The 18,484-nt window shown below is 44.2% G+C and overlaps 1 protein-coding gene across 1 annotated transcript in view; it reads left to right on the forward strand.

Moving 5' to 3' along the window:
• The first annotated feature begins 9,046 nt into the window (after positions 1-9,046).
• The window catches only part of LOC310699013 (maestro heat-like repeat family member 5), a 37,421-nt gene continuing 27,983 nt past the window's right edge, over positions 9,047-18,484 (forward strand). Inside the window, exons 1-4 of the mRNA XM_083520601.1 lie at positions 9,047-9,728; positions 12,807-12,946; positions 15,405-15,521; positions 16,900-17,010. Coding sequence (XP_083376727.1) covers positions 9,377-9,728; positions 12,807-12,946; positions 15,405-15,521; positions 16,900-17,010 — 720 coding nt within the window. The 5' untranslated portion in view covers positions 9,047-9,376. The remainder of the gene's footprint in view (positions 9,729-12,806; positions 12,947-15,404; positions 15,522-16,899; positions 17,011-18,484) is intronic.

Consider the following 18,484-nt stretch of genomic DNA (forward strand, 5'->3'; position numbering starts at 1 on the left):
CCCCAAGATGGTTGTCACCAATGGAAGCAAAGGCACAGGAAAAACTCAATATGGAGGCCAAATGGCCGAAATATTGGGAAATTCTGGAACAAGATGGAGACAGTATAAAATTGCAGAGCTTTGAAAAATAGAAAAATAAAGTGTGAGATTGGCTTCATTATTACCAGGTAATGGAGGCATATAACTTGGACAAAAAAATTGGCTTCCAGGTGGAAGAATCAAAATTGGAAACAGAATTGTTAGAGCCAAAAATCAAGAATCTGTCAAGAATGTATAACTTGCTGTTGAAATGGAACACTCAGGATGAAATGGTGAAATCAGCTATGATTAAATGGGCACAAGATGTTGGACATAACATAATGATGGCTGACTGGGAACAGTTATGGACCACAGGTATGAAATTCACGGCATGTAATGCCCTAAGAGAAAATTTAATGAAAATGATTTATAGGTGGTACATGACACCAGTCAAGCTTGCAAAAATTTACCATTTGCCCGATAATAAATGTTGGAAATGTAATGAGCCTGAAGGTACATTCTTTCACCTTTGGTGGACATGCCCAAGGATTAAGACATTCTGGGAGATGATTTATAACGAAATGAAAAAGGTATTCAAATACACCTTCCTGTAAAAGGATTATAAATTTGGAACGATTGTGCATTGGTGGAACTGGCATACAAAAGAGGAAAGGCAAGTTTCTTTTTTTTATTATTGTATCGGATTTTAATTGGGACTCTCCTCCCCTCTATGGATTTTACAAATTTAAGACACCAAATATCGGACTGACAGGAGAAAAGAGAGCTGTCATTGCGGAAACTGTATCTAAAATAGAAACTGCTACAGTTGAGTGTTATTGGAGGATACAATTAAGGAACTGTAACTGGCATCTTTTAGATGAGACTTTGTGGCAACTTGGGAAGTGCTCTGTAAGTTAAAAAAGTTTGAAGGACTATTGTTAAATTGTTTGGGACTGCAGGGACTTTAATGGTGGACAAACTTCTTTCTTTCTTCTTTGAACTGTAATAATACTCCCCCTAGTGGATCTTTGGATTTACAAGTGCTTGGGAACAAACTTTATTTTGACTCTCTGCTGCTTTGTTATTTACATTTGGGAACTGTCTTTCCCATGGGATATATACAACTTGACCTTGACTCATAGACAGGTGTGGAATGAGTGGCCCACCGAAAACAAGATCTGCAAAAACGAAAGCAAGGCAAACTCAACTTGTGCAAACAACTTTGACTGCTCAGCCACGCAGATCATCTGTCCCAGCTGTATTGGGAGTACAAGAAAAGGAAGTTGAACAGCCTGCAACAGAGGATATGGCTGCAGGAGGATCGGATACATTATTAAAAGAAATGCTGGAACAATTTGCAATCTTAAACAAGAAGGTGGATGACCAAACGGCAAAAATTGACCTAGCCACATCCTCTATCACAAAACTGACTGAACAAGTTGCACAACATACACAAGCAATTGAGAACCTTAAAGAAGCAACTGCTGAGAATCGGAAATTGGCTGAAGCAGCCAATTTAAATGCTGATCAAGCAAATCAGAAAGTTGAGGCCATAAAAGGGGAGGTAAGGCCACTCCACAAGCACATCAGTGACCAACAGGCCTACCTGTCTATGGTGGAATTGAGAAATCGGGAAAATAATTTGAGACTAAGATCTATCCCAGAGCTCGAAAAAGAAGATTTGATTGGCTACCTGACAATAGAATTTTCTAAGTTCTGGGGCATAGAAGCAGACAAAGATTTTAAAATAACAACTGCGTTTAGACTGGGAAGAGCTGCAAGGAGGGACAGGCCCAGAGACTGTTTGATTATTCTGAGATCTAAACAGGAGAGAGACAAAATATTAGACCTCCATTTCAAGAAATCATTGGATATTCAAGATAAAAGGGCGGAAATCTACAAAGATATACCAAAACAACTTTTGGACCTTAGAACCGAATATACTGATCTAGCAAGACTACTGAGAGGCAACGGGATCCCTTACAGGTGGGAGTTTCCCCAAGGTTTATCTTTCAACTACAAAGGAAAGAAAGTTAAAATTAAAACAACAGAAGACAACCAGAAGTTCCTGCATGACCACGGAGAGGACTTGCAGAAGGGAATAGCAGGTCCTTGGCCACCGCCACAATCCGGAATAGTACCAACTCCTACACCTCCGGGTCCGGACGAAAAGAAGGACACCCCTTAAAGAGGAACAACAGATTGATTCAGGATGTCTCTGCAGCTGTACAGCTGGAATATTCATGGAGCAAACTCCCTGGAAAAAAGAAGAAGGATCTTCCATATTTTGAAAAAAGAACAATTGGACATTATTTGCTTGCAGGAAACACATGTGACTAGACTCCACAGGAAAGTGTTAATCAATAAAAGACTAGGCCAAGAATTTATTTCTTCAGACAGAGTTAAAAAGAGAGGCGTTGTGATCTACGCAAAGGAGAACTTGTCGCCGAAATTTTTGTTTAAAGATGAGCAAGGAAGAATCTTGGCAATTGAAATACAAACTCAAGGAGAAAAATTTTTGATATTAGGAATTTATGCACCAAATGAGGGGAAATCGGAATTTTATAAGAAGCTACATGAGACATTGCTGGATTATCTGGACTATTCCAACATCATTATGATGGGCGATATGAACGGGGTGGTCTCTACTCATATGGATAAGTCACAAAATCAAAATCTAACCAAAGATGGCAGACTACCAAAAACTTTTTTTGAATTAACTGACAATATGGATTTGATTGATATTTGGAGGACAAGGAACCCCTTAGGTAAAGAAGGAACATTCTTTTCTGAGGCCCACCTGTCATGGACAAGAATCGACCAAATTTGGACAACTAGAGGGCTGGCACCTAAGACTAGAAGAGTGGAAATCTGCCCAAAGACTTGCTCCGACCATAATGCTTTGAAAATGGAATTGAGACTTACTCCGGCCGGTTCCTTCAGATGGAAAATGAATGACAGCCTACTAAGAGATCAAGAGATTGTAAAGAAGGCCCAAAAAACCTTAAAGGACTATTTTGAAATCAATTTGAACACCTCGGTGGAAAAGAGAACAATCTGGGACGCAAGTAAAGCGGTAATGAGAGGGTTTCTGATACAACAGAATACGATCAAGAAAAAACTTGGAATGGAAAAAAGGATAAGATATTAGAGAAGATAAGAGATGGAGAGAAAAAATTGAGACCAAAACCCAAATCAAGAGATCTTAAGAGAAATTAAATTCCATCAAGCACCATATGCGAAACTGATAAATCAAGAGGTGGAATGGAAAATTAAACAAATGAAACAAAGATCATTTGAATCGGCGAATAAATGTGGAAAACTGCTAGCATGGCAGTTGAAAAAGAGACAAAAATTGAACTTTGTTACTAATTTAGAGGTTGAAGGGAGAAACATTCAGAAACCAGATGAAATTAGAAAGTGCTTCCAGAAATATTTCAAAAAACTATACACGCAAGGGCCTGAGGAAGTGTCTGAGATAGATCAATTTTTAAAAGGTAATGGCTTACCAAAACTATCTCAGGAGAAGAGATCAATATTGAACTATAAAATTACACAACAGGAAATCGAGGCAGCCATTCAGAATATGCAACTAGGCAAATCTCCAGGCCCAGATGGACTTACCTCCAAGTACTATAAGATATTAAAAGACTATTTGACACAACCATTACTGGAGGTTTGTAACCAGATTATGGAGGGAGGGAGGGCACCGGAAACGTGGAAAGAAGCTTTCATCACATTGATACCTAAATCGGAAACTGAGAAGACCCAGCTTAAGAACTACCGTCCCATCTCACTCCTAAATGTGGATTACAAAATCTTTGCGGACATTTTAGCAAGTAGACTTAAAAAGGTATTAAATGAAGTAATCCATAAGGACCAGGCAGGCTTTCTCCCAGGCAGACACTTGTTTGACAATACTAGGAATATTATTGATATTCTGGAACTTTTGCAAACCAACATTAACACTAAAGCAGTGTTAATTTTCATTGTTGCGGAGAAGGCCTTTGACAACATTTCTTGGAAGTTTATGAAGAAAAATTTGGAAGGGATGGGAGTGGGACGGGGGTTTGAAAATGGTATAGAAGCAATTTACTCAGAACAAAAAGCTAAGTTGATAGTGAACAATGTGGTGACAGAAGAGTTCAAAATTGAAAAAGGAACACGACAGGGGTGCCCCCTATCTCCCCTATTATTTATCTCAGTCCTGGAGGTGCTTTTGAATATGATTAGGGAGGACCGGCTGGTGCAAGGAGTACGGGTCGGAGTGAAACAATACAAACTGAAAGCTTTTGCAGATGACTTGGTTTTAACACTACAGGAGCCAGAACCCAGTACAAAAAGAGTTTTAGAACTGATTCATGAGTTTGGTCGGGTGGCGGGATTTAAGTTGAACAAACAAAAGACTAAAGTTTTGGGGAAAAACTTGACACCTTTAGAAACAGATGGGTTTCAGAAGGAAACAGAGTTAAATATGGTCAAAAAAGTGAAATACCTGGGGATTAACTTGTCTTCCAAAAATTTGAATTTATTTAAAGATAACTATGAAAAATGTTGGTCAGAAGTTAAAAAGGATTTGGAATCTTGGTCAAGACTGAAACTTTCCTTGTTGGGTCGAATAGCAGCTATAAAAATGAATGTGTTGCCAAAGATGTTGTTTTTGTTTCAAACCCTACAGATCGTGGACAGAGTGGAATGTTTTGGAAAGTGGCAGAAGGATATTTCAAAGTTTGTTTGGCAGGGCAAAAAGCCCCGAATAAAGTTTAAAATACTAACAGATGCAAAGGAAAGAGGGGGGTTTGCCCTGCCAGACTTAAGGTTATATTATGAAGCTGCAGCCTTCTGCTGGATGAAAGATTGGATGCTCTTAGAGAACACGGATGTCCTAGATCTGGAAGGGTTTAATAATTCGTTAGGATGGCATGCATATTTGTGGTACGACAAGGTAAAGACTCACAAAATGTTCAAAAACCATATTGTTAGAAAAGCAATATTTATGGTCAGACAAAATATAAAGACTTATTAGAGAGTAAGACCCCGAGGTGGGTATCACCAGTGGAGGCCAAGGCCTGGAAAAAACCCAATATGGAGGCCGGTTGGCCGAAATATGGGGAAATAGTAGAAAAAATTGGAGATAACTGGAGGTTACAGAGCTATGAAAAACTAAAGAATAAGATGCAAGATTGGTTTCATTATGCTCAAATTCAAGAGGTTTTTAAGTTGGACAAAAAAGCAGGATTCCAGGTGGAAAATTTGAAACTAGAGACAGAATTGTTAGAACCAAAGACTAAGGTACTTTCGAGAATGTATAACTTGCTGCTTAAATGGAACATTCAGGATGAGACAGTTAAATCAGCCATGATAAAATGGGCTCAAGACATCGGGTACAACATTATGTTTGAAGACTGGGAAAGGTTATGGACCACCGGTATGAAATTTACGGCATGTAATGCCTTGAAAGAAAACATTATGAAAATGATATACAGGTGGTACATGACCCCAGTCAAGCTTGCTAAGATATACCATTTGTCTGATAATAAATGCTGGAAATGTAAGGAGGCTGAAGGGACATTCTTTCACCTGTGGTGGACCTGTCCAAAAGTGAAGGTCTACTGGGAAATGATCTACAATGAGTTAAAAAAGGTGCTTAAGTACACCTTTCCTAAGAAACCAGAGGCCTTTCTCTTGGGCATTGTCGGCCAAAAGGTGTTAAAAAAGGATAGAACGTTTTTTATGTATGCAACTACAGCAGCAAGAATTCTTATCGCAAAACATCGGAAGATTCAAGATTTACCCACACTGGAAGAGTGGCAGACGCAATTGATGGACTATATGGAATTGGCTGAGATGACTGCCAGGATCCGAGATTTGGGAGAAGAAGCAATGGAGGAGGATTGGAAAAAATTTAAGGACTATTTGCAAAAATTTTATAAGTTATATGAACTATAAGAATCCGCATGATTTGGAAAGGTTAGCTCCAGCAAAGAGAGTGGATGATATATGAAACTAAGTTACACTAAATGAAAGGATTAATGTTTAAATGTTTAAAATAACATCATATTTGTCTTTAGAGTAAATTAGTATTAAGTAATTTAAACTTAAAATGCAATAATTGGAAAGTACAAAAGAAACGCATGAAACAAGGTTATAATTTGCTGATATTTTTATTGTTAAGAATGCACGGTGAGGGAGATGTGGGGAAGTCCGGTAGAAGATTGAAAAAAGCTTGGAAATGATATATCTTTTTTCTTTTTCTTTTCTTCTTGTTCTTGTTTCTTTGTATATCTGACTGTGTATTTATATCTGGAAAAAATGCAATTAAAAATATTAAAAAAAAACAAAAACAAATACACCTTCCTGAAGAAACCAGAGGCCTTTCTCCTGGGCATGGTCAGCCAATTGGTGCCAAAAAAGGACAGAACTTTTTTTATGTATGCAACAACAGCAGCAAGAATACTCATCACGAAGTATTGGAAGACACAAGATTTACCCACCCGGGAAGAATGGCAGATGAAGTTGATGGACTATATGGAACTGGCGGAAATGACTGGCAGAATCCGAGACCAGGGAGAAGAGTCGGTGGAAGAAGACTAGAAAAAGTTTAAAGACTATTTACAGAAATACTGTAAAATTAATGAATGTTAGAAAAATGTTGGAATGAAGTTATATGGCTTTAGTAGAAATGTTATAAGGAATTAAGTATAAATAGATAATAGAGTGTTAAAGGAAAAAATAAGGTTAGAATGTGTTAAGATAATTATAGGATAGAAAACAGAGGAAGATGGAAAGGAATTGCTGAAACAGTTAATAGAAGTGGAATACAAAAAGGGAGGTGTGAGGAGGTCGTGGAAATAAGTGAATGAAAGATAAGATATTGAAATGTGATGTGTTTTAAACTGTTTTTGTTTTCTTAGTTTAATGTGTTAATGTTATGTATTAGTATTAGTGTTATGTAGTGTTTTTGTGTTGTATTGTATTGTCCATTTTTTTTTTCTTTTTTGTAGTGTTTAAATTGTTGGAAAAGCAATAAATATTATTTTATTTTTTTTAAAAAAAGAGCTTTCTGTTCACGCTCAGGGAAACTCATGAGGCAGGACCCCTGAGGAGGGGGAGAAGGGGGAGGGAACTGGAGGGGAATATATGCTCTGTGCAAATGGCTGTGAACTCGTGCTTGTTTGTGAAGTTATCACTCTAGCTCCTTCTACCAATCCCGGATGGTAGAAATAAAGCTTTTTCTCTGAAATTATCCCTTGAGTGCCTGTTTGACTCCCCTTTCCCTCTCTCGGGTGCAGTGCTCTTCCCACCCGAGGGCAAAGCCTGAAAAGGCTACAGGAGTTGTGGTGTCCTCAGGCACAGAGGTTTTCCAGGTAGCTAGTCCCAGGGTCCACTTCTGCAGGCAGCGCACCTCCACCCGCACACAAGACAAGCCGCCTGCAGGAGTCGACTCCTGCAAAGTGGCCCAGCAAGGTGCGATCCTTCCAGCAAGGTTTCAGGGCAGACCTTCAGCCAGACCTAGTCTGTCCTGGGATCCACCCATAATGAGAAAACTAAAACAAAACTATTCACACAAAAGGCAGGCCTTACATCCAGGCTTTTACTGACCGTACATTAAAAGAACTTTTCACAAGAGATATTGAAGATAATAAAAAACAGCACCCAGAATTAGGAAGAGATAACCAGGCTGGAATAGTAGATCATGTCAGATCATTTTCCTCCATAAATTTTACAATATTCTTCCGCGGTATCCACTTCCTCCCCCCTTGGATCTACACGAGCTTGCTATTTCCAGGCCTGTCAAATATTTGGTCATCCTTCTCACTCTGAGTAAAAAGACTTCCTCATTTCAATGTTTACAAATAAAAATACCATACCAAATACTTTGAATCATTCCCAGATTCTGTCAATATCCAGGGTAATATTTCCCAATTGCTAAATTTCCAGCAATCAAAACTGGAATATCATATTCCAGTCTTAACAGATTACCTAAAAATGACAATTTCTTATCCAGAGATTCTATTTATTTTTTTAAAATAATTTTTTATTGATTTTTCCATGGATTCTACTTCTAACACTATATCTTTAACAATTTTTCATATTTCGACCCTCCTCCCCTGGACTTCCCTCGTACTCACATTTGTTTTATTTCCCTATTGTTCACCTTGCGTATTTGATGTTTCCCCAAAATTTCCTCAATACATATAGTCTTATTTTTTGTTGTAGACAAACCCTGCCAATGAGTCCATTTCTTTATGTTGCCTCTTCATATATTGTCAGAGCTGCTTGAAGATCCTAGCTCACAGAGGATCACGCTAGCCAGCGATCATTAAGTAAAAGTCTTTATTGAGTTACAGTTTCCATTCTCACGCTGCTGCGCGCAACTCTACGTCTAGTAGCTAGATCGGCGAGGCTCCGTCTGAGTCTCTGCCCCGTGTGCACCAACTTAATATCCTAGCCCGGCTCCACCTTTTCCGCCTGACTGTCCTCCTCTGGGTCCCTCTACCCCCCGGGGTCTCTTCCTTCCGGGATTCTTCTGACGCTGACCCCCCGGACCCTCCTGTCTCCTTGCGCCGGGCTTTAGGACCTGGCTCCCTTTCCGGGCTGCTTACTGCGTCACCTTCCTCTGCATTAGAACTTGGCGCGCGCGCCCAACTTTCCACTTTCCGCTTAACCGTTTCTTCACTCCCCGATGGAGGTGTGGCCACTCCTGACTCGTGCCCTCCCTCCTGTGGTGAGCTGCCAGCGCTTGCCCCCTGGCTCCCTTCCTCTTCCCTGCTCTCTGGCGGTGACGCTGGTCCCGATCTCCAACTGCTCCCCCCTGAGTCCCCTCTGGCTCTATCTTCCTGGGGTGCCCCCCTAGACTCCCCCCTTGCCCTGGCCACTGGTGCTCCTTTCTGTGAATCCTCTGATTCACTGGAAAGACTCGGAGATCTCGGGTCGTCGTCATCACTCATCTTTTCTTCTGCCTCCTCCCCTTCGCTCTCTGTTTCCTCCCTTGCCCTTGCCTCTGCTCCTAAACCCCTGACATATATGTTGTAAATGGTTCCCATTCTCTTTTAAAGTCTTTGTTGTCCTTTTCATGTAATTTTTCTGTTAGTTTTGCCGGTTCTGCATATTCCATAGGTTTCCCTTGCCATTGTTCTTTCGTGGGTATTTCTTCTGTCTTCCAAGTTTGTGCTAATAAAATTCTTGCCGCTGTTGTTGCATACATAAATAATTCCCAGTTTTCTTTTTTTACATCTTGGTCTAAAATTCCTAGAAGGAATGCTTCTGGTTTCTTAACAAAAGTCTTTTTACACAGTTTTTTCAATTCATTATATATCATTTCCCAATAATTCCTAATCTTTTTGCATCTTGCAGGATGGCTTTTTTTCTAAAAAGAAAAAATAAAAACAAGATCTATCCCTCAAATGAAGATGAGGCCCCTGCCCTACTGCCGCCATTGGCAAAGCCATCAACATCAGCCACAGAGGGCAGGAGGAAAAATCAAGTTGCACCCAAAAACAAGATCTACCCCTCAAATGAAGAGGAGGCCCCTGTCCTACTGCCAGCATTGGCAAAGCCTACTCCATCAGCGGCAGAGGCCAGGGCGGCAGAGGCCAGACCACTAGTCTTGCCAGGGCTGGTCCAGCCTCGGACCAGCAAGCAAGAGCCAAGCCAGCAGCGGCCCTCAAAAAAGAAGAGCCTTGAGGACTCTGGGTCAGCGTTCCCAGGTGAGTAGGCAGAACCAGATCCCTTTTGGGTTCCCCTTGGCCTTAGACTTGGTGTTTACCTCTACGGATGTTGGTGATCTGACACTAACTAAAAGCGAAACAAAAGAAGTGCCATGGTCAGATCACTTCCTGGCGCAACTGGACTTCTCCGCGACCCTTCCCCAATGCAGGGAGGTGGGACCGATTTGGATGGTCCGACCCGCTACTTAATGGATCCAACTGGTTTCCAGAGAGTGGTAGGGGATGTTTTATCCCAAGTTGATGGCCTCTCAGCTGATTCCCTGGTGGCCCGCTGGAATGCGGTTAACCAGGGCTATTGACTGTCTGGCTCCGAAGCGCCCTCTCCGATTGCATGGAGCCCAGACAACTCCATGGTTTTCCCCAGAGCTGAGGGCGATGAAACAATCGTTGAGACAGCTAGAGCACTGATGGCGGAAAACTCACTCTGAATCAGACTGGACACGGGCTAGAGCTCAACGTCGAGCCTACCAAGTGGCAATGGCGACGGCATCTGCAGAAAACAGCAGCAGGAGACTTTTTCAGGTGGTTCGCAATCTATCGGAACCACCTCCGTCACCGGGGCCTGGTAGGGACCCCAAGATCTCCTGCAATGCTTTTGCAAAGTTTTTTTGCAGATAAAGTCGCTCAGATTCATAAGGAGGTAGACTCCACCGTGGGAGCAGGGCCAGGGCGGAAGAGTACTAGAGTTCTGTCTGGTCCTGTTACATGGGATCAATTCCAATCTGTTACCTCCGAGGATGTGGACAGGCTGCTTGGACAAGTGAAACCGACCACCTGTCTCCTTGAATCTTGCCCATCCTGGCTGATAAAAGCGAGCCGGGAAGAGCTGGGCGATGGGCTCTGCGGGGGGTTGAATGCTTCTCTCTGTGAGGGAGCCTTCCCAGACCCGCTGAAAGAGGCGGTCATTAAACCGCTTCTTAAAAAAACACCGTTAGACCCAGCCAATTTGGCCAACTATCGCCCAGTCTCAAATCTGCCATTCTTGGGCAAGGTGATTGAGCGGGTGGGTTGCCAAACAACTCCAAGCACGCCTGGAGGATGCAGACCATTTGGGTCCCTTCGAATCGGGATTCAGGCCTCACCATGGGACTGAAACTGCCTTGGTCGCGCTGGTTGAAAATCTCCGGTGGGCTAGGGACAAAGGTGAGAGCTGTTTCCTAGTTCTGCTGGATTTCTCAGCGGCCTTTGACACCATCGACCATAACATCCTTCTGGACCGTCTAGAGGGGCTGGGAGATGGTGGCACTGTTATACGGTGGTTCCGCTCCTTTCTCCTGGGCCGTGTCCAGAAAGTGGTGTTGGGGGATGAGTGTTCAGACCCCTGGGCTCTCACTTGTGGGGTGCCTCAGGGTTCTGTCCTCTCCCCCATGCTTTTTAATATCTATATGAAGCCGCTGGGAGAGATCATCAGGGGGTTTGGGCTGGGTGTTCATCAGTATGTCGATGATATCCAGCTCTACCTCTCCTTTAAATCAGAACCAGTAAAGGCGGTGAAGGTCCTGTGTGAGTGCCTGGAGGTGGTTGGAGGATGGATGGTGGCTAACAGATTGATGTTGAATCCTGACAAGTCCTGTTTTTGGGGGACAGGGTGCGGGTGGGTGTAGGGGATTCCCTGGTCCTGAATGGGGTAGCTGTGCCCCTGAAGGTCCAGGTGCACAGCCTGGGAGTCACTTTGGACTCACAGCTGTCCATGGAGGCGCAGGTTAATTCTGTATCCAGGGCAGCTGTCTACCAGCTCCACCTGGTACGCAGGCTGAGACCCTACCTGCCTGCGGACTGTCTCACTAGAGTGGTGCATGCTCTGGTTATCTCCCGCTTGGACTATTGCAATGCGCTCTACATGGGGCTACATTTGACGGTGACCCAGAAACTGCAATTAATCCAGAATGTGGCAGCTAGGCTGGTGACTGGGAGCGGCCGCCGGGACCACATAACACTGGTTCTGAGAGATCTGCATTGGCTCCCAGTACGTTTCCGAGCACGATTCAAAGTGTTAAAGCCCCAAACAGCCTCGGTCCTGTATACCTGAAGGAGCGTCTCCACTCCCATCGTTCAGCATGGACACTGAGATCCAGCTCCGAGGGCCTTCTGGCGGTTCCCTCACTGCGAGAAGTAAGGTTACAGGGAACCAGACAGAGGGCCTTCTTGGTAGTGGCGCCCACCCTGTGGAATACCCTCCCTTCAGATGTGCAGGAAATAAGTAGCTATCCTATCTTTAAAAGACATCTGAAGGCAGCCCTGTTTAGGGAAGTTTTTAACATTTAACGCTGTATTGTTTTTAATACTTGATTGGGAGCCGCCCAGAGTGGCTGGGGAAACTCAGCCAGATGGGCGGGGTATAAGTAATAAATTATTATTATGATGATGATACAATGCCGGGGTCTCTCTTGGTTTCCTTGATGTCTGGGTGCAAGTCCCCCCCACCCCACCCCTCCTTGTTATGAGGCGTGTAACATGGAGCAGGGACTTCCGGGTGGCTGCCCCATTTCTGCATTGCTGGGGGTTGGACTAGGTGACCCCGCAGGTCCCTTCAGACGCTACAGTTCTATGATCCCTGTTCAGATATGGCATGCACCCGCTCATTGCAACAGGCGAGAAGCCCCCTGAGAAAGAACTTGCCGTCTTTTCTCGTGTATAAGACGAGGTTTTTTACCCCCCAAATCAAGTGTCAAATTGGGGCTCCACTTCTACAGGGGGAGTGCTGAGGGGGGACGGGCGCTTGGTTGTAGCTGCCAGGAGGAGATTCCCAGCCATGATTTCTTTGCTGTGGAAAGGGCTGTTGTCGACTGGCAGACGATAGGTGACTTGGTGGTTGATGCCTGCAACTGTGCAATTTGATTAATTGCTCCCTCCCCCCAAATAAAGCTCAACCACTCTGGGCAACCCCTCCCCCAAAAAGCTTAACAAGTCTTGGCAATCTGCCCCCATTTCTAAATTTTGAGTGCCCAAAAATATGGAGCGTCTTATATATGGGGGCGTGTTATACATGGAAAAATACGGTACCTTTCCCTCTCATCCGCCTCATTTACTCACCCCTCTCTCTCTTTCTTTCTGAAGAACTCTCTGATGAAAACTTCAAGTTCCTGTGGATGGGTAAGAAAATGCTGGGAGGAAGAACAATCCCAGAAGTTTTGGAGAGGATGGATGAAAGGGAGATTTTGGATACCATCCTCCAACACCTCCAGACATCTCCCCAGGTGTGTGTGATGCAGGGTGGATTTGATTGAAATCAAATCAATTTAAAACATATTTTTACATTCTTGCTTGTATAATCTTAATATTTACAACCAGATGAAGGTTTCATTTTGGGAATAATAAATTTCCAGAGTAGTTTTTACTACTGATTTGGTTATACTGTTAGAAATGCATAGACAGATAATTATGAAATTATTGTGGGGTATAATAAGTTAACTGTGTACAGACGCTTCAGGTTACATACGCTTCAGGTTACAGACTCCGCTAACCCAGAAATAGTACCTCGGGTTAAGAACTGCCATCGGCTCAGGGGCGAGAGGGGAAAAGCCGAGTGGATTACAGAGAGCCCCCAAAGATCGTGGGAAGCAGCACTTCCTCAGCGGAGGAAGGAGAGGAGATGCAGGGGTCGGAGGAGGCAAGGCGGTGCCTGGACACCTTGCCTGAGCAAAGCGGGGAGGAGGGGGGTCCCCCATTACCCAAGCCTTCCTTGCGCAGTAGGCTTCCGCGCAGAGAGGGGAGGCGCAGACTGGGCGCCAAGAAATTACTCTGCTGGGGAAGGTTGAAGGGCCGCCCACTCTCAGATTCTGCCCGTGAATGAGCAAGACAGGGAATAGAGGTGCTCTGCATTCTAAAAGTTTTGATCACTAAGAAGAAAGCTTGAAAACAGACTCTTGAGCCATATTGCCTGATTGCTCTCAAGCAACCAACCGATACCTCTAACAGTGGTGCTTCAGGTTAAGAACAGTTTCAGGTTAAGAACAGATCTCCGGAACGAATTAAGTTCTTAACCTGAGGTACCATTGTATATTTGGACAACTTTTCTGCTGTACCTTATTGGAAGGAGAAAAATAATCATTTCCTTAATAAGAATTTAAACAATTTATTTAACTAAAACAATAACATTATAGCTTATATATCCATGATGTAGTTAAACATTTTTTTAAAAAAAAAATCTTAGACTGAATTTTAGCATATATGAAAAACTTAAAATAAATCCTTACTTCCCAGTGAATAGCCTTTGGACTATAATGCAACTTAAATAGAAAAATATATTCCGAAAGATTTTTCCTCTAAAAGCATTTTATTTTAGAAATCCAATTTAATTTTTTAAAAAAATGTGATTTAAATCAAAGAAATCCATTTAAAAAAATAATGGGTCATTGATTTTTATCCACCCTGGTCTGATGCATGAACCAGGATTTCCCAACCTGGTGCCCTCTAAATGTTCTGGACCATATGCTGCCTGGGGCTGGTGGGAGCATGTAGAAGGGTTCAAGTTGAGGGGAACTGCCATTAACTATCACAGACAAAGGCAAACTCGGCCCTCCAGCTGTTTTGGGACTACAGCTCCCATCATCCCTAGCTAACAGGACCAGCAGGTCAGGGGTGATGGGCATTGGAGTCCCCAAACAGCTGGAGGGCTGTGTTTGCCTAGGCCTGAACTATTGGGAGCCCAGCTTGGAGGAAGGTCCTATTTGCACATGCAGGAGACGACTTTCCGCTGGTGAGAAGGAGTGGTAACCGCCAGTCTGGGGGGGCTTGAAAAGAGGACCAGGCAAACTTGGGGAAGCAGAGAAGACGATCAGTGCAGGATCTGTAGACCGGAAGAAGAACCAATCCATGAACTTGATTTGGTGGGGTGACTTGGACCCCAGGAAATGTTGCATGTTTTTTTCTTTATTCAGAAGCATTCCTGCCTCCAACAGTGGAGGAAGAGCAATCAATGCTGAACTTGTCAACTTTCAAATTCCCCAAATGAGGAATACTAAAGAGTTGTAATAGGGACGCGGGTGGCGCTGTGGGTTAAACCACTGTGCCGCTTGGGCTTGCCGATCGGAAGGTTGGCGGTTCGAATCCCTGCGATGGGGTGAGCTCCCGTTGTTCGGTCCCAGCTCCTGCCCACCTAGCAGTTCAAAAGCACATAGTGCAAGTAAGTAAGTAAGTAAATAAATAAATAAATAATAATAATAATAATAATAATAATAATAATAATAATAATATATTTATATCCAATCCCTCCCCAGCCGAAGCCAGTACTGCTCCGGCTGGAAGGTAAACGGCATTTCCGTGTGCTGCTCTGGTTTCGCCAGAAGCGGCTTAGTCATGCTGGCCACATGACCTGGAAAAACTGTCTGCAGAAGCGGACAAATGCCGGCTCCCTCGGCCTTAAAGCGAGATGAGCTTTAAGCCCAGAGTCATTTGCGACTGGACTTAATTGTCAGGGGTCCCTTTACCTTTACCTTTAAAGAGTTGTAACATGACTTGGGAATTCAGAAGATGTGTAAAATTGCATACAAATCATTAAAACAATTGCCTAGTACTTGCAATCTATTATTATTATTTAGTATTACCCGACATTTTCAGACGCTAAAATTGAAATTCTTTGGTTTTCCAAAAGCAGTTGATGTAGCTGGTGGGGTCTCCTCCCTGTGACTCACCCAAACCTTCCCCAACCCTTAGAATGCCCTCTATAGATATTATGGACTCAAGCTGCGGGATTCCAGGAGCGCAGAGACAGTCCACCAGTACCTGCACTTACTCCTGAGGTTGGCTCTCGAAGAGGAAGCAGACAGAGAGGTGAGTGAATGTGTGGGATGTCAGGGGGGGAGGAGAGCCAGCGGGACTGGGACTGCGCTCACATGGAGACTCTCCACCTCCAGCAGTTTCCTGGAAGAGCCTCCTCCTTCTGAACCCTCCTGCTTCAAGCGCCTCCCCAGGCTGCTCCCCAGTGTCCCACCACCACAATCCAGGGTCCCCCACTCTTACTCATCCAGCCAGTCCCTGACATTACCCCACAGACCCCACCAGCCCTCTGTCCTGATTTCTGGATTGGTCTCTGCTCGTGCCCACCCAGTCACCCCCTCAAAGCCTCTTACAGGAGGAACAGCTTTTCAGCATTCAACATATCTGGGGCAGATTTGTTTAGTTTTGGGTTAGATCAGAGCAGCCAACAAGTGGCCCTCAATGCCTTTCTTGGCAGCCCTCAGCAACCTTGGAGGCACCCATACACACCTGTAGGCCTTGCACCGCCTTCCCAAAGCTGGGTAAGGAGGTGCTGGGCTTGGGGAAGGAGGCAGGTGTGATCTGTCAGGGTCCTAGAGTCCCCAGTTAGCTCTTTCCCACCTTTGGCAAGAAGGTGGGAAGGCGCTAGGTCCCACCAGAGCCTCATGCCTCCTTCCCAAAACCCAGCGCCTCACCTGCCTACCTTTGGGAAGGCAGCATGCAGGCCGGGGCGTGTGTGTCAAACGTTGGCCTTGCTCCCCTCTCCCACATGACAAGTCAGTGTGCAGCCCACAGGTTCTGTGCTGAACTACTCTTGTGGCCCACTTGGTATGAGAAATTGGAGCACCCTGGTTTAGATGGTGCATATTCCTGCTCTGGCGCCTTTGGGTGAGGGGTGGATTACAAATACTTCCAGTGTATAAATGATGCATTTTAATGTAGTTGGGTGTTTAATGAAGCCAAGAACTGTATCACAAGATTCGAAAATGTCAGAATGCAAGGCATCCTTGCATTTCAAGCTGCACATGAGTCTGGGAGGTGTGGTCTGGTCAGTTCACATCAGAATCCACAGAAATATCGTTCTTCAAACCACCCCTATTATTATCCGGGATGAAAGGATCTGTTCAAATTGGTTCTCTAAGTGTCTCATTTCCCCACTCTTAAATTTGGTTCCCCACATTTTGCAGCAATCTGCTTACAGAATCACATTTATCCTCCATCCCTCATGATCAGCTTAGCTTAATGGTTGCCATCAATTTCATTTTAATTGATTTTAATTAATTTTTATAATGAAATGTTTTTAGAATGTTGTACTATTTTATTGTTGTTAGCTGCCCTGAGCCCGGCTTTGGCTGGGGAGGGTGGGATATAAATAAAATTTATTATTATTATTATTATTATTACTAATTGCAATCAAGAAAACGACATGTTTGACGTGCCTCATTCTCCCTAGGGAATTTCTGAGGCTATCGGTCTGGCTTCAAGCACCCATATTTCCCAGGTGCTGATGGCAGTGCGGGATTTTGGCCGCGCAGCCATTGCAAGGAAGACTCAGACGTCTGAGGTAAGGGTGTGAAGTGAGGAAGGAGCATAGCAAGAGTGTAGGTCAGCCATCCCCAGCCTGGTGCCCCTTCCCCATCCGGGTGTTTTGAATTGGAACTCCCATCAGCCCCTGACAGCATGGCCAATGGTTAGACAAAGATCCTGGCAAATTGGATCCTTAGCAGCTATTTACATCCACACCAAAGCATGTGAAGCAGCCTCTGGGTTCCTCTGATCTAGGAAAACAGAGCTGTGTTGGAAAAGAACAAATCCTGCCCCATTTCCAAATATGCTCTTTTTCAAGGGATGGGATCCTTACCATTCCAAAAAGGCAATTAGATCTGCTCATCCTCTCAGTATGGAAGCCAGACAACTTCCTCTGTGGGTATGTCTCAGTCATTCTTCTGAAGTGGGCTCTAGCAGTCCTGTCTCTGTGGCTCCAGATCCTAGATCTGATCTGATCTGATCCCTTGGCTCAGTCAGTCAGTCAAACGGAATCGTTAGAAACCATTGGTCATCCCCAGAGTACACGCAATACAAAAGTACACTGGCCCATGTTTTTAGGTTGGTTGTCAGATGGTTGGTTGGCATTTCTTCAATAGTGGAAGCTAATGGGGGACCCCAAGGGTCATCTAGTCCAACCCCCTCCAATGCAGGAATCTCAGCTCAAGCATCCCTGAGAGATGGCCATCCAACCTCCAACGGAGAGTCCACAACCTCCCAAGGGAGAGTGTTCTGCTGTCAGAAAGCTTTGAATGAAGAACCTCTTAGAGTTTGGAAGAGGGGACACCTCTCCAACTGAGGGGAGGGAGCAGAATCCAAGAGAGAAGGCAGTCGGCAGGCTGGGAGAGGCAGAGAGAAAGAGGGGAGAGGTTTCAGCTGCATCCCGGGGCAGGGGAGCTGCCCAAGTTGCTCTCGTGCAAGGGTTCTTCTGCGTACAGGAGTGCCTGCTGGCCCCATTCAACTATGTTCTAGAGTAGACCCATTGAATTTAATGAAGATGACTAAGTTAGGCCCATTCATTTCAACAGGTCTACTTGAAGCAAAGCATAGTTGAGTGTCACTCTCTGTGTTCACCTCCATATATTTGTCATTTAAGCAAATTATTACAAAGGCATAGTAACTGCGTGCGGATCTAACAGTTCCATAACCTGAGGGGGCCTTGGGGTCATGTGCCCCCAACTCTCCAATTCTCCAACCCAGCTGGAAGGGGATCAGAACCTTTTCCTTCCACTTTCAGTTAACTTCCCTCAAGCTTCTGGTCTCCTTTTTGCAACTGTGCTAGAGGAGAAGGGAGCAGGAGCCGATGAGTCCAAGGCTCATTCACACAATAATAAACCATAGTTTATCACAGAGGTAACCAAAATGGTGCCCTTCAGATGCTACAGACTGCAACTCCCATCCCTCCTGACCACTGGCCATACCGGCTGAGGCTGATGGGAGCTAGAGGCCAACCTATGTTGATGCCTTCTGGTTTATTGTTACACCTGAACGCA

This window comes from Podarcis liolepis (assembly GCF_965112155.1).
Source record: "Podarcis liolepis genome assembly, contig: HAP1_SCAFFOLD_121, whole genome shotgun sequence".
Classification (NCBI taxonomy): domain Eukaryota; kingdom Metazoa; phylum Chordata; class Lepidosauria; order Squamata; family Lacertidae; genus Podarcis; species Podarcis liolepis.